Consider the following 16865-nt stretch of genomic DNA (forward strand, 5'->3'; position numbering starts at 1 on the left):
CTCACTCCCTTTTCTCCTCATCTAGCAATGCAATACATATTAGCTACTTCCTCACTATGTGTTAATATTAACATGACATTCAACTTTTCTTGTCCTTTCCAAAGTGACATAATCCCTTATCGCCACTAATTCTTTTCTTTTTAAGGCCAAAGGATTTGATTAACTCTGGTCCTTTCAGATAATAATTACATTCTGATAGCTTGATAGCCTTATATGTAAACTATTTTGAATGTCAAGTTGGAGGAAATATTTTGTAATGTGTTATCAAGAAAGTGACATCATTTTCACAGTAGACTTTGACTTAGTTATGGTTTAAAAATTACTCCTGTGAAGAATTGCAAAACGTATATATATACATATTCCTCTAGCTGAAAGACCAGTTTAGTAATTCTAAGATTATCCTGCCACTGAGCTAGGATTAACATCAAGGAATTTACTTATTCTGTGCCTTGTGTAAAGTTAGTGTTTAGTAATACTTTTTAGTTCATTTGACGAAAGATGTCATTCCAGAACCAGTCAAGTGTTCTTCATAAATTCAAGGGGATTCTCTTTTCTACTATGTCTTCAGAAGAACTTCTAAATTCCCTGGATTTTTTCAATGCAAGAGAAGATGATGTGTTTCTGGTGTCCTATCCAAAATCTGGTAAAGTTTATTTTAATGTATTTTTAAATGTATAAATACATTTTAAAATGTGTGAAATATAAGAAATAAGTATAATGTAATATTCTACTATATCAAAATATAATAATAATATAATAATATAGTAGACTACTCTATAGAAATATAATAATTTTTACAAAACATTTATTTTTCAGAATTTATCCATAGGAAATTTAAGTATCCTAAATGCTCATTTTAATGAAAAAGTTTGACAGTAGAAAGCTGAAAACTGTGTTTCAAGAAAATTCAAATAGAGCTTTTACTACAGTTTTGTTTCTCTTTTATTCCTTAAAGTATACAAATGTTGATATACATAATAAGCATATTGTCTGTAACATTATGAAGCTCTCTTCGTACTTGTACCAGGCATGGCCATAAGCAGATTTGTTCAATTCATACTTTAATGATTGATTTGTAAATGAATAATTTCTTTCCTGGGCTAATAAAAAACCATAAGTATTTTTAGTGTTCATTTTTTAAAAGATTTTATTTATTTATTTGAGAGACAGTGATAGAGCAGGAGCAGGGGGCAAGGGCAGAGGGAGAGGAGAAGCAGACTGCCCACTGATGGGGGCTCCATTTGAGGACCCTGAAATGATGATCTGCATTGAAGGCACACACTTTACCAACTGAGTCACCCAGGTGCCACTTTAATGTTCAATTTTATGCCTTCTTATGCAAAGTTTATTTCCATATATAGTTATACACTCATGAAAGGACCATTATGAATAATGGCATCCTGGGGATAATCTAAATTAATTATATATTCTTTTTAATTTTGAGAGGTGGCCAGAATATGTAATATCCACCTGCCTGGTGTGATTTCCAGAAGAGTGGACACGTGTGAATGGGCATATGCTTGTTAGCATGATTCAGCAACTAAGAGTTTAGCTCTTTCAAATCATGTCTGCATTTTAGTCCTTTTATCTGACTGTGAATCAGGCCCAAGAAGCCCTCTCCTTTAGAAGACACAGAGTTCACATAGACCTTCTAGGGTGTTTTTGGAGAATAAATGTAAATCACATATGTAATTATTTTATTGGAAAATGGTGTTGCAGATGGAAATTAAGTGATTGCTTCTAGAATACCTCAGTATTTTCTCTATGTGGTAGGTCACTCCGTGAATAAACATACCTTACCCTAAATTGATATGTTAGTTTAGAAAGTAATTTATGATACTTTTAAAGTTCTTTGAGAAGGTGCCTAGTTTATACCTTATATAAACAACCATACATAAAGTTTCCACTGCACATATTGATGCCTATAAACTGATATCACCCGCCAGCTCTGGAGGTCCCCTGAATACAATCCAAAACCGTATTCTGTCTTCTTCACCAGAATAAATCAATACATCCTGTGAAAATAATAGAAATGTCATTAGTTATATTAGTCATGTTTATATGAATATTAGAGTTGACTTATGAGCATTACTATCTTAAAGTCTTACATTTAAAACACATCATGCAGATGAGAGCACCATTTAAATATTTATTCAGCTATAAATTAGTGAATATTACAACAGATTTCAAATTGGAATTACAAATGAGTTCAATGGAAAGGAAATAGGCCTGATTTAAACTTTTTAGGAACATTGCTTTCAAATCAGCAAAGCATCCTCCCCATCCAAACTTTTACTTCCCTGCTCCAGTTTACTATTGTCTGCAACACTGGAGCATACCCACATTTGCTTTATGTATTTCTTCCAGACTTCATGGTAGCATAGGATTGTATCTTTATGCTGTTTGAATGTAGCATTTATTCATTGTTCAAGGGCTTCGTTTGCATGGCTACTCTGTTTGCACACAAACAAAAATAAGATCCAGGGGCTATCTTCCAGGGGAAAATGGGGAAGTATACATGAATACAAGCAGTAGCAACTAAACACTGGTATGTTCTACCTGGGAGGGACAGAAAGGGTAAACAGTTATGCCAGGGGACGGGAGACTCAGAAGATAGTTTAAAAAAGAGCAAGATGCATGAGCTTGCAGGACCGGTGAGGAACTGTGTGTGGCAAGATCTGCGTATTTGTGGATTAGAGAAGGTGCTAGAGATCAGTGTAGCACAGGAGAATATTTCAAGCTGAGAAAAAGGCATAGACAGTTCTCAGTCTCTTCATGCTTTAAAGTGTGACTCTTCCTGTCAAATGAATTAATGCCTCTGGTGTTTCAACAAGTGTCTCAGGTTTCAATGGGTGTCAAGTGGTAATAATAACTATTTATAACAAAATTAATGTGCTTCTTGCTATTATAACTTCATGCTAATTTTCTATATTTATTTCATCAAGAGTTTCAATTAATTTTAAAAAATGTGTTTTGTTTTATTTTTATGTGAAGGTACTCACTGGATTGCAGAGGTCATTGGGAACATTCCCAATGCTCGAATTAATCTAACGTCTCCTATCGAGTTGGGAGACATTTCTAAACTTGACGAGCTAAAAATGAACTGTAAGAGAAGAGTTATTCCCACACATTTGAGCTACAACATGCTACCGGTGAATATTAAGCAAAAACAATGCAAGGTGAGTGCAGTGGTTAAGGGCAAAGGCTTGGGAAGACCAGAAAACCTGGCTTGGGTTCTTGCTCTGCCACTCTTGGAAAATTGCTGATGCTCTCCTAGCTTTGGTTTCCTCCTTTGATACAGAAATAACAGTATTCATCTCATACAATGTAGCAAAGATTAAGCTATGTTTTGTAAACACATTACAACAAAGGTAACAGTAGATTTTTCCTTTCATCCGCAAAGAAACTGAAGCTCAGAAAGGGTGGGCGGCTTCTTAAAACCACCACAGTAAAGACAGAGTTGTAAGGTACAAACCTAATGGGAAATGAGATTCTCTGGTTGCACTTGGTTTCCCAAGAGGATGATCTGTCCTCTGTTGCCCCCTGCCTAGCCCTCAGGGCTTACAAGCTACTGGAAGCTTTCCTGCTCCAGCAGGCCTGTCAGATGATCAGTTCCTCTTGTGGCCCTCAACCCTAGTTAACCTCCTATATTTTCTTCCTAATCTTTGTCTCCCCATCTTTTTTTCTGCTTCCAAACTCTCTTACATGAAATGTCTGTTTTCAGCTCATTTCCTGATATTTAGTTAACATTTAATTTTTTTCTCAGAGTACTATTCTGCCTTCTCTTCATGTCTTCCAACCATCCCCTAATATTTCTCAGAATATTGTATGTGTGTGTTTATTGAGTATCTAATTGACATATAACATTGTATTAGTTTCGGATGTACCACTTAACGACTCGATATTAGTATATATTATGACATGATCTCCACAGTAAGTCTACTTACCATGTCACTACACATAATTACAGAATACTTCTTTTAACCTCTTTTATCAAAATACGTATTAATGTGTTAGTAGTTTGCATTGTCCTTCCCACTGGATACTGACGTGTAATGTCAGGTGTTCTCCAAAGGTCCTGATGCATGCTTCTGTCTACCAAAACAAACAGACAAAAAATTCCAACTAGATGGCTAAGGCTTCCCATCCCACCACTTTATCCCTTTTTGTTAAAACTATGAGGGGAGGGGTGCCTGGGTGGCTCAGTCTGCCTTTGGCTCAGGTCATGATCCCAGGGTCCTGGGATCGAGTCCTGCACTGGGCTCCCTGCTTGGCAGGAAGCCAGCTTCTCCCTCTCCCAGTTCCTCTGCTTGTGTTCCTACTCTTGCTGTATCTCTCTCTGTCAGATAAATAAATAAAATCTTTAAAAACAGCTTTAAAAAAAAATAAGAGTGAGTGGATTTTTAAATGGCTTTCAGAGCTTTGGGTTTCTGTGAATCTGCTCCAGAAGCAGAGAGCAGTGAGAGTAAGCCTGAAATGTTGAGTTACTCCATAATTTTCTCTGGAGAGGAAGAGAGGATAATGGGGACACAACAGGGGCTAAAGGTGGCTTTCACCTCAGTGCATAGTGGACTTTACACATCTCTAAGAGGGGCGGGTGTTGTTCATGTGGGTTACACGCACCACTCCTGGACTATGAGCATAGCACAGAACGATAGTTAGGTATCAAGCATGACTCAGTAAACGCTTTCTTACCTACGTAAAATGTGTCCACCTGATTATCGATCTAAGAGCATGTGGAACATCTGGTCCTCATGCAACACTGACACTGATGGAAAATAGTTCAGCTCCTCACCCTGGTTTTCTGAGGTTTTTTTAATAGGGACGTTCCTGCAGTCCCGACGTCCCTGTTATAACCTTCATGACTCCGCGCTCCTGCACCTGACTGTTTTGAGGGAGCTGGTCATGTGTCTGCCCTATTGCTCCTATTTCTCCGACCGGGAACACTCCACTCTGCCTAGTCCATAGTCCATACTAAACAGAAATGCATTAAACTGAATCCGATTACAGGGGCAGTGTTTGTGTAAATTAGGAGGGTGGCTCAGATTTCCTGCTCTGTGGAGGATTCAACTGTAGAAAATGAAATTTGAAAATATCATTCTTCCTATAAATAATAGTAGACAATTTACAAGAAATCTGAGTGTATTTAAATCACGTGTTATAACATTAAAGTTGTTTAAATGTTATGTTAAAAAATTTTATATTAAGAAAGCAATCGTGTCCTACAAATGGGTAGACGGGTTCTCAAATCCACTGCTAAAATGATGGGGCCACAGTTAGTGCCTAAATTGAAAAAGCGTGGTCAGTGGACTGGCATTACCAGCCTCTCCTGGGAGCTTATTAGAAACGCAGAATGCTGGCCACATGCTGGACTCCCTGTGTCAGAATCTGCATTTTAGCAAGATTCCTGAATAATTCTTGCACACGTTAACTTTTGAGAAACATTGGCCTGAGTCTGTGCATAATAATCAGTGTAAGCATGGACAGGTTAAGTCCAGTTGCTTTTTTTGAGAACATGTTTTGCATGGGGGCTGTTTCCATCTAAAAATAAACTGATTTTTTTTTAACAGATTATCTACATCGTTAGGAATCCAAAAGATACAGCTGTTTCTTTATTCCACTACTACAGAGATAACCCGAATCTCCCTGGCATTGAAACCTGGGCTGCATTTTTCGAGCTTTTCCTAAGAGGAGATGGTAAATATAACAATGATTTCTATTCATCATATACAGTTCCCCTCCAAATGAAAGCGTTTTCTAAAAGTTTAACTGGATCCTAGCGACCCATTTTCAGGAATACATTGGAATAGTTTTTTGGTTTTTTTTTTTTTTTTTTTTTTTTACTTCTAAGCCATTCTTTCTCACTTTGTTTCTTCATGGACTTTCTTATCACCTGTAGGTAGTCCGGATTTGCAATTACTTATTGAGCCGATAGCAATGTTTGTAAAACAGAGATTAATTCTGATCAAGCATCACTTTTTTTTTTTTCATATACCATCAGTTTTGCCAGTGAAATAATTATGCATTGATTGGAGTCGAGCAAGATACAGTTGAAACCTTCACAGGCAGCCTGAAACATGTCTTATGTTTGCCTAAATGGAAAATAACACCAACAAATGACACACACACACACACACACACACACTCTCCCTCTTCCTCTCCAAAAAAAGGAATAAAATTCCCCAAATAAAAGAAATGAAAGTATTAGTTATCTTGACACTTGCTTTATAAATAAGAACAAAAAGTGATTTCTCCTGAAAATACTAAACTGATACATCATTTGATTGAGTTGTGCAATGCATATTGATCTTGCCTAACCATGCATGACCTTTGAATTTATTAATTTCTCTCTGACTCATGGGTATCTGGAGCACTTAAAAACAAAAACGAAAAACAGTTCTCAACCCTTTCATTAAATAAAAATAACGTACCAAGATGATGCAGAATTTAGAAGAGGCAGGATTTCGAAATGGTTTGTACCCACAGGATCTTCCTTTTCCCTGGGGTTAGAGGTGGACCTGCTTAATTGTTAGTTTCCCTATTTCACTTGCCAATGATTAAGCTTTTACTTGTTAATTTCAGAGGGGCCACAGCAAGTGTAACTTGAACAGGAGGGTATTGAGAACTGCGTTAAACACTTTCTTTTGCCCTGTTCCCTATGGAAGAATATGCTATGCTCTCAATAGTTGAGCTCCTCTTTGGCAAACATTTAGTAGTCACAAAGTTTCAGGATCGAAACTTTCAGGTCAAAGTTTCAGGTCTATTGAAGACTGTCTGGTTAAAATCACCGAACTCATGTTTGAATTGCCTTTATAAAATTCTCAAGGATTGTACTAGCTAAACTTGAACTTCCTAATTTGGACAACAGGTTCACACCCCAGCTCCTGCCCCCAAATGACTCGTTCCATCTCGGCACTGTTAACATTATTTGTGTTAAATAATGTATGTATTGAGTTGCCCACAAAAAGGGCAACTCAGTCCATACGCAGGGAAGCAAACTAGCTGTCCGAGGACATCTACCACCCCATTATCTGACATCAAAGCAGAGTATCTGGGAAGGGCAGTTACTTGGAGAAAATATTCCAGATGATTCTTTTATACCTTCTAGGTGCGTTAATAGATTTTTAATTGCAAAGAGATCTGCTGTGTATGTTTAAAAAAATCTTACTATGTAATATAGTCACTTAACTAAGTGCTATGCAAACAGAATCTCCTACCATCCTCACTAGAACACAAGAGCCAGGTATCATTCTTATTTTGTAGGTGAGGGAAATGCAGACGTTGGCTGGCCAGACAATTGTATAACTCATAAAGAGCCAAAGTTTAAATTCAGGTGTCAGTCTCCCAGATCCTTGCTGTTAGCACTGTGGCATAGCTTGCCTAGAGAGGAAGCTGTTCCTCTGATCACTAATTCCTCTTCCCCACGATAGCCTTCTAAATATTTGAAGATAGTTAACATGCTTCACTCTGCCTTCATTCCATTTTTGGAGTGAACAGAGTTTAAATACATACATTATTTAAAAAAAAACAAAACAGATCTTGAGTCTGCTTTTCCTCAAGAAAAGAAAAGCCACGTTTGTCTCCAATTATTACACCGTGGGGGTCACTACCCCTCCCGCTGCTGCACAAGCTCTAATTTGGCTCCATCTCTACCGTTTTGGAGTGCCCAGAAGACAAGTTGCCCAGAAGAAGTGCTCTGGGTATGACCTGAGAACAGTATAAAGCAGGCCTGTTAGCGCTCGTGTTCTAGAGATTATTTTTCTATGAGTGTAGCCACAAAAAGGGCAACTCAGTCCATACGCAGGGAGGCAAACTAGCTGTCCGAGGACATCTACCACCCCATTATCTGACGTCAAAGCAGAGTATCTGGGAAGGGCAGTTAGTTGGAGAAAATATTCCAGATGATTCTTTTATACCTTCTAGGTGCGTTAATAGATTTTTTTTTTTTTTATTTTATTAACGCAGCCACATGCGTTAATAGATTTTTAATTGCAAAGAGATCTGCTGTGTATTATATAATCGGGTAATCTAGCCTGGGCAAATCCTGCTGACACCGGAGTAAGCAGTGAATTGCTAAAGCTTTTTAAAATTTACTTGAGTGGAACAGTATTTATAATATAAGGTTGCTTGTTCTCCTGTCAAAGGTAGGTGACTATATTGCAGGGATGTCCTTCAGTGACTACTCTTTGAGGAGAGGATTCTTTCTCCTGCCAATGATAACATGATACAATAGAACTGTCTATGGAGACAGAAGAAGAGGGATCAAGTCTTAACTCTAATTTATCCCCTGTATAACTGTGGACAAGTTGTTTAATCATTTTGAGGCCCAGACTTGGATTATGTAGGACTATTTAGATGTTCAAATGAAGTCACGACTAGAAATTTACTGTAGAAATCTACTCATTCTATTGGACGTAGACTTTAAAAAAATATATATTTTATTTATTTATTTGACAGAGAGAGAGAGAGAGAGAGAGGTAGTGAAAGAAGGAACATAAGCAAAGGGAGTGGAAGAGGGAGAAGCAGGCTTCCTGCAGAGCAGGGAGCCTGATGCAGGGCTTGATCTCAGGAGCCCGGGATCATGACCTGAGCCGAAGGGAGATGCTTATCAGCTGAGCCACCCAAGTGCCCCTAGACATAGACTTTTAAAGGCAGGCAAAGACTTTTTAAATAGTTTCACTTTCGGGTGGAAAGTTTCCATGTAGGTATTTATCTAGAAAGATTATTTTACACTGAAACATCATGATATCCTATACCCGTTTCCAAAACATAAGTATATACACATTGTATGAGGAGACTGTACTATAAAGACATAGATAGCCACACATTTGTCTAATCATCTGATTTACCTTTCAGACAGTTTACAAATACATTTTAGTTTTTCAAATTAAATAGTAACTGTAAATTGTGTTCTGGCAATATTCTGACAGATTAGTATCTAGTGAAATATTTTAGCACCATACTTTTTTTTCCCACTAGCCCCCTCTCCAGTCTTTTGTAAGAACTCCACATTTCCTAGGCACTTCGTGCTCGTGAATTTCTGCACAATCATCAGAGTGCTTTCTGGAAACTAGAAATTAAGATGTTCTTGAAACTGGATAGGAGTGGGACAAAGGGTTTGCAGAAAGTGCGGGAGGTTTGAAATCGCTGATGTGGAAAATAGGAGAAAATGTTAATGCAGGACAAATAAGTTTGCTAGGCAGCCTCAGTACCCTTAAGGCTGGAGAAATGAATTTGCAATGGTGTCAGTATAGAGTTGTATAAATTTCTTCAGCAGAGCTCAGGAGAAAAGAAGGTAAAGTGCTTTGATTCAATACTGAGTGTTTTTTCAGGTGGTTGAAATAAACAATAAAGGAAAAAGGGAAGTTGAAGGTTTTAGCTAGAAAAAGGTTGGGGAGAAGAACAAGGGGAAGAAAATGAGGATTGAAAAGGACATAAGTGGTCTAAGTAGGGTATTTGCAGAAGCTGTCCATCAACAGGTGGGTGACAAGACGTGAGTTGCCCCAGGAGGTTGTGTCCTAAGATCAGAGTCTTCCATGACCGCTGGGAACAGATCAAAAAGTCCACTTCTGACAGAGATAAGGCTAAGAAGAGTGATATATTTAAAGGACACGAGTCCTGTAGGAGTCTGGATTATCTCAGAGGGAGGAGTTCTGGAAGTTGATAGGAAGCCGTGAGATTGCCGATGCACAGTCCAGACCCTAACACACTTGGGTTGGCCAAGTAAGAGCAACTATTCTGGTTAGGGCATTTCGGGGAGAACAAGTTATTCTGGATAACAGAAGGAAGGCCATGCAGGAGGTAGTAGAAAATTCTGACTTTAAGTGAAGGATGTGGAGAAAAGCATTTCCCAGAAAAAAAAAAAAAAAAGATTTTTATGTCTCTGTTTTGGAAACTGTATTTTCTTTAAAGCCCTAGGTCTGGACAATGAGGATTTGGATTAAAAAAATGATCCAGAGTATAATTCTCTACATGGGTAAGGAAGACCCAGGCAGCCAATTTCTTTAGATTCTTCTGTCTTTTTGGAACAAGACGTAGTATAAATTAATTAATTAATAATAGAATATCTGGCTGTCAAATGATAGCAGGCTATGATCCAAAAGATTTTTCTTACATTTATTTGGGGTATGTTGGAATACATTTCCTGCCAATGTATGTGATTTCCAGCGATTTCCTGTGATTTCCAGTCAATCACAGGTAGCCACCGGCCATGACCCTGGGTCTCTTTTCCTGCCCAGGCTCAGGGGAGCGGAGGCACAGAAGCCTGGGCTCCCTGACAGTATGGAGGGTGGTGATGTTTTCCACCGGGGCTGGGCTGCAGCTACCCAGGGGCAGGGGTGATGCAGGTGGCAACTGCCAGCATAGTCTGAGTCAACAGAGACCAGTTCACTGCCTACACTCCTAAGAGAGAAAAATCAGTGCTCTATTTCACCCTGTGATTGTTCTTGGCAATAGGCTGGCAGTTCTTAGGTCAACTCCTTATCACTGATAGGGTAATTTGGTTCCTTCCAAGATATAGTATTTTGTAAGTCACTGAACTGGCAAGTGAGAATGCTGGGAACTGGAGACCTATAAGTCCTTCCAAACACCTGTTCTTGCTTTACAACCCTCTGGGCCCCTGGGGGTGGAAAATCAGGCTCTGTAATGATACCATCACAGTCCCGGAAGTCTGGTCTTTTACAAATGCCTTCTGATTATTTTCTTGCCCTTTACTTCCCCAGGGGCTGAAACTGTAAACAATTGCAGTTAGCTAGGAGTTAATGACACATCAATTTATTCAAAAGTTTCGTGTTTAAAAGCGATATGGCACAGTATCTGATAGACACTAATGGCTTCATAAATGCTTATTAAATGAATCAATAGTCAGCAGATCTTCAGAACATTGTGAGTGGAGGAACTCTTTTATAATTTGGGCATTAGCTAGTATTACATCTATGGATAATAAGGATGCATGGAAAGATGTATACCCAGTATTTTAAATTACTCTATTATATACTTCAGATTATCAAGCTAGTCAACTTTCTGTGGTACAAGAAATTGCTCACTTTCTGTTTTTTATCATCACAGTTGATGATTTATTTTGCATGGTAACATTTTACTTCCAGCCCTGGACATTTTTGAGATCTGTCAAATTAACAGAACAATAAAGAGATAATATCAACTACTCTTAAAGCCCTTACACTGTATTTTGCAAACTTGAACTAAGATAAATGAATAGACTTCTTTTCTCTCCCACCACTTTTTTGAGAAAGTTTATAAACTTTTTATGCTAAGAACTTATACAAAGCATGCCATTTACAGGAAGAAAGTAACAAATTCTCAATGTTTCTCTATTTCTTCCAAGATCCAAAGTAGTTATCGGAACAAAATTATTGGGAAAATGTGTATCTCTGTATTTCTGCTGTAACTTCTGATGATGATAAAAAGATATTTACCAAAATAAGAAAAAAAAAACCCACAGCCTTATTAAAAGATACAGCCATCCAGCTTCATTTCTTAATATTGCATTTAGTTGAAACAGTAGTGTTTTATAATTGGGTTCTTCTAAGGAAACTTTTTAAAAAAATATTTAAGATCTTATTTAATTTTTAATTATTGAATTTTATTAAACCTAATTATAAGTTTCTTCATAGATAGTGAATGACATGGTATTAACATATGTAATTAACATTTTCTTTTTTTTTTTCATTTTAAACCCAGTATAGTTAACATACAGTGTTATATTAGTTTCAGATGTACACTATAGTGATTCAACAATTCTTAAGTAAAACCCCTTCACTCCAGAATCTAATACGTGTGTGCCTTATTTTGCCTTCTTTGGTGAAGTGGGAAGAATCCTGGGATGCCAACTCATGATCTTGAATATTCACACAATTCATTTTTCCTTTTAGTTGTTTATGGATCCTGGTTTGATCACGTTTTAAGCTGGGAAGAGCACAAAAATGACGAAAACATTCTAATTATATTCTATGAAGAAATGAAGAAAGTAAGTCCTTCCTAGCATTTCAACAATCGAAATTTAAGTCAAATGAAAACAGAAAATCAATAAATTCTGTTTTCAGGGTTGAGGGAATGAATTTGGTGTTTTGTTGAGTTACACATTTTTAAAAATAATTTTTCTTATGGCTTAGGATCTTTCTAAAAGCATCAAGAAAATAACTACTTTCCTTGGTATAAATGTGAGCGACAGTGAAATTAATAAGATTGCTCAGAAAACGTCATTCAGTGAAATGAAAAATAACGCAGCCAAAGAAAACTGTGATCCAAATCATACCATCTGCGCCCTCACATCTAACAGGAACCTGGTATTTAGAAAAGGTAAGTCAAAAAGGGATGTGGTACTCTGGCTGGAAGTAGTGCCATTTTATAATTTTTAACTCTCATTTTACCATCATACACCCTACCTCTTCCACAATGGATTGCTCATTGTCATCCCTGAGTGAATGTTTATTAAACAAATTTTTTAAGGCACATTATTTCCAGAAATTGAGATTTTCATACCCAGTTATGAACCAATTGAGAGAAAGACACAGGTGTCAAACAGATGGAAATGATAAAACTCCCTGAAGAATGGGCCTCGGGTTTGCAGCCTTGCGTGTTTGCTAATAACTTACCCTAAATTTTGCAAACATGCTTGCTCAGTCACAATCAAATGCAGTCCTGTCCCTGCACTGAGGCCTCCCACAGAGAGCACGGTGGAGAGTGGTACATGACATGTGCTTTTTTCAGAAGAGAGAAGGGAGCTGATGAATGTGGACAGTGCACTTTCCCAAACTCACCAAATAACTCACCCCACAGAAGTACGGGGCAGAGAGAGAAGCTGGCTGTGTTATCCAACGTATTTCTCTGCATGAAAACCCAAAGAGAAGGAAGTAAATCTTCTCTACTACTTCCTAACATGTAACTTAGAAGTAGTTTGGGTTCATCCAGATATAGAATCATTTTGATACCCGTGTGAATTTTAATCCAGACCCCAGGGAGAAATATTTGAACATTCTTCAAATTTTTCATAACTTACAATGACAAAATTTTCTACATTTAGGTACTCAGGTTTCCTACTAGAAAACACACCTTTGTTTCCATTTTTTAGCTCATCTGAATAGAATTCCTCCCAAAGCAAATATTGGCTAACTCATATGCATCAGATAGTCCCTTAATTTTGCAAGTCACTTTTTGTCTTTTTTGGTGGTTCATTTTTCATTTTCTTATAGTTGCAAAATCCAGGACTGGGAGGGAGGAGAGAACTCAATTCAGCAAATATTGATTAATAAACTATTTTCTAATAACTAAGATTCAAAAATTAAGTAAAATAGTCTTGTCCTTCAGAAGATCATAATGTCAGGTGACTGACAACTTTATTAGTAGTATGAGCAGCTGTGAATAGCAACATGAATAAGGGTGAGATAAATTTTCCTCAGCAAAGTAGGTGAGGAGGTGACATTGGATCTGGGACTGGAAGCATAAGCAGAAAGCATTTACCAGCAAAATGACAGGGAAGAAATATATTCCAGCAAGAGCTAACAGCAAGAACAAAAGTCCAGAACCACCATGGGATTGGACTGGATTTTCTTTTAAAAAGAGCAGTTAGTCTCCTGTTCTAGAAGGGTATATGACGTGTGGAGCAGAGTGAGGGAGATAAAAATTGGGGCCAGAGACCAAAAGCTCTCTGTATATTATGAGGGGGTCTTTTTCTCTCTGTTTGCTGTTTTAAGAAGGGAACTGAAAATAATAGTCAGGTGGGAAGTTTAGAAGAGTTGTTTAGAAACCAGAGGCAGAAAGTCCAGTAAGCGGTTATTGTAATAGTCCAGATAGGAAACATGGAGGGTCATAATTGGGTAGTGGCAGGGAGCCAGTTTTTGGTGGACCTCAGCTCAGAAGTCAGTTTAGGAGCCATTGGCAATTTGTGGAATTAAGTAAAATTCTTCAGCGTGGGTGGGAAGGACTAGTAGGGAAAGGATTAGAAAGGGAAGCCCTAGAGACCGTAGCATCAACGGGAATGAAAGAGCTAAGACGAGCCAGGAAAGGAAATCAGCCAGAATTACGAAGAAAGCTAGGGTCAAACGTGGCCATTTATCATTCATGAATTCTGAGGGTGATTTCCATAGTGGTGGCGCTGAGAGGCAAATTGAGGGGATTAAAAAGATGAGAGAGAACGAAGGGATGGAGCAGATAAGGACCACTCTTCCACGAAGTTTGAAAACAGAGGACAAGAGCAAGATGACATAGGGGGGTCAAGAAAAAGATTAGGCTGAGTGGGAGAGAGGATCCAGGGGAGACAGGGAGGATTTAGAAAAGGATGCATGAAGGATGCATGAAAGCAGGTAAAACAAGCAAAGACGCCCGAAACAGAGATTGGGAGGGATTATGGTAAAGAGAATGAGAAATGCCGAAGTTCTGATGTTTCATGGAATCCAGTGCTTCTATTGATATCTTTTATCACTGACCTTTGAGATCTGATTAGCAAAATACACAGTTTTCACCTGTGTTATCCTACTGACTTGGGAAATTTTACTCTAATGAAAACAGAGGTAGTAACCCTACAAATATCCCCAGGTGAAACCCTATCAATATAATTGTAGACAACAAACATTAATTTTAATGCATTTATTTCTAGCAGAAAGTGGTTTCCTTATATAGGATCAGACAAAACACAGAAGGTTAACCCCGATCCTGGTCCCCATGACTGCCTATTGCTAAATTTGGACTATACGAGGCATTAAACACAGGATGGGTCCATTCACTTTATTCCTTCTATTGGCTGGACGAGGTGGGAGTAGGGATCCATCCTCTGAAAATAATCATGTTAAGTAAATGACTGAAGTGGGTGATTCAGACTCCTTGGTGCAAGAGATATTCCTCCCCGTACAGAGGAGGGTTCATGCCTGCAGTTGGCTTTAAAGTCAGAAAAGGAGCTGATATTCTAGAAACTGTCTATGGAGATAAGGTGGTAGGCATAGATACAGAATGGTCCATGTCAGTGTCAGAGGTCCCAGGGCCCCTACGTACTAAAATTTAGGGAGGATATTAAAGGACTAGGGAAAGATGTATGGACAGGATGCATGTTGTAATATTGTCCATGACATTGAAAACCTAAAATGCACTCAATTGGCCTCTAATCAGAAAGCGTTAAATGTACTACATCACATCCATACATCACATGCGTGTATGTGATCCACACATCACATCCATACTATGTAGCTAGGAAGACTGTGGAGTGCAAATAGCCAGCATCTACTGTGGGCTGACTATGTGCCGGGCACATTACTGGAGTTATCTTACACTTGACAGCAGACTTCTGAGGGTGGTGTTCATAGTGTTACATTTTACTAAGATGCCAAGCACCTCAACAAAGTTGTGCAACTAGTTGCTGGTAGAGTGAAAATTTGAATCCCAGCCGTCTTACCCTCCTTCCCGTAACTTTCATTGCTGAGAAGGAAGTACTGATATGGGAAGATGATGCGCAACAGCATCTATACGCTGAGGTCCCGGGAATGAAGCCTGGGGCCAGAAGTGACTAAAGGCCGTGATGGGCAAGATCCAGGGTTGGGGCTTGGTAGAGGCAAGAAGAGTGGTCCTGCAGGGTTGGCGCTGTGGCCAAGGCTGAGGGTGACCTGTAGGATCAGGAGATGGACTGAGCTGATGGACCGAAGGAAGGATAGATCTGATTTTGCTCTCCAAACACCTCGTTCAAAGGTGAGGACATCACACAACTAACTTAGTGCTGATATTTTCAACAGTTATCAATGTTGTAAAGTACATTTCCTTACAGTGAGACCCATTAAGGTGGAACAGGTGAAAGGGTTTCAGAGTACACTTATCATGATCAGCATTGAGTAACACACAGAACTGCTGAAATTATTGTAACACACTGTGTGCTAATTATACTTGAATCAAGAAGAGAGACTGATTGCCCAGGCCGGTGATAGGGTCATTGCTTCATAGGTGCACAGGCAGGGAAATAAGTGACATTGTGTCCACTTTGTCTGCTTTCATGTTTTTTTTTTCTTTTTTAAGATGTATTTATTTATTAGGGAGAGAGAGAGATTGAGAGACAGAGAGGGAGCACAAGTAGGAAGGGCAGGGAGAGGGAGAGAGAATATCAAGTAGACTCCACACTCAAAAGCCCCAAACAGGGTTTGACCTTAGAACCGTGAGATCTCAACCTGCACCAAAACCAAGAGTCGGGGCCTTAATCGACTGAGCCACCCAGGCACCCCGGCTTTTATGCTTTAACTAAGGTTGGCTGAGACATTTCTTTGCCTGCTATCATAAAACCTAGAACCTTTATATATCTGAATCTTGTTTTCTTTTTAAGAATTAACTTTTTACACTGTATATATGAATATGCAACCATTACTGAGGAGATTGGAAACAACAAATACGCAAACGTGGAAAAGAATAACCCCGCATCATCTTATCAGCAAGAAATGAAATCATTCACATTTTATTGCAAATCTGACAGATTTCTTTTGTGCATACTGGATATTTAAATGGATTCTTGTCTGTTCCAATTTTTCCAGGAGCGGTGGGTGATTGGATAAACTACTTTACTTCAAAGCAGAGGAGAGTATTTGATGAACTATTCACGGAGAAAATGAAACACAGTGAACTAGCAAGACACTTTGAAGATTACTCTTAATATAAATGGGAAATGGAACCACTTTCCAGGGGCACCTGGGTGGCTCAGTGGGTTAATCACCTCCCTTCAGATCAGGTCCTGAACCCGGGGGTCCCCTCGGGGAGCCTGCTTCTCCTTCTCCCCCTGCCTTTCCCTCCACTCATGCTTCCTCTCTCAAAAACATAAATAAATAAAATATTTATTTTTTAAAAAAAGACCACTTTGCATTTTGTGGGATGCAGTACTT

At 38.6% G+C, this 16865-nt stretch overlaps 1 protein-coding gene across 1 annotated transcript; it reads left to right on the top strand.

The window, feature by feature from the left end:
- The first annotated feature begins 498 nt into the window (after nt 1–498).
- LOC132020303 (sulfotransferase 6B1-like) lies at nt 499–16639 on the top strand. The gene is made up of 6 exons (XM_059404491.1): nt 499–643; nt 2995–3179; nt 5571–5697; nt 11892–11986; nt 12132–12318; nt 16521–16639. Exons 1-6 carry the CDS (start codon nt 499–501, stop codon nt 16637–16639), a joined length of 858 nt encoding a protein of 285 aa, XP_059260474.1.
- Nucleotides 16640–16865: the final 226 nt, after the last annotated feature.

Source organism: Mustela nigripes, chromosome 6, assembly GCF_022355385.1.
Source record: "Mustela nigripes isolate SB6536 chromosome 6, MUSNIG.SB6536, whole genome shotgun sequence".
Taxonomy (NCBI): domain Eukaryota; kingdom Metazoa; phylum Chordata; class Mammalia; order Carnivora; family Mustelidae; genus Mustela; species Mustela nigripes.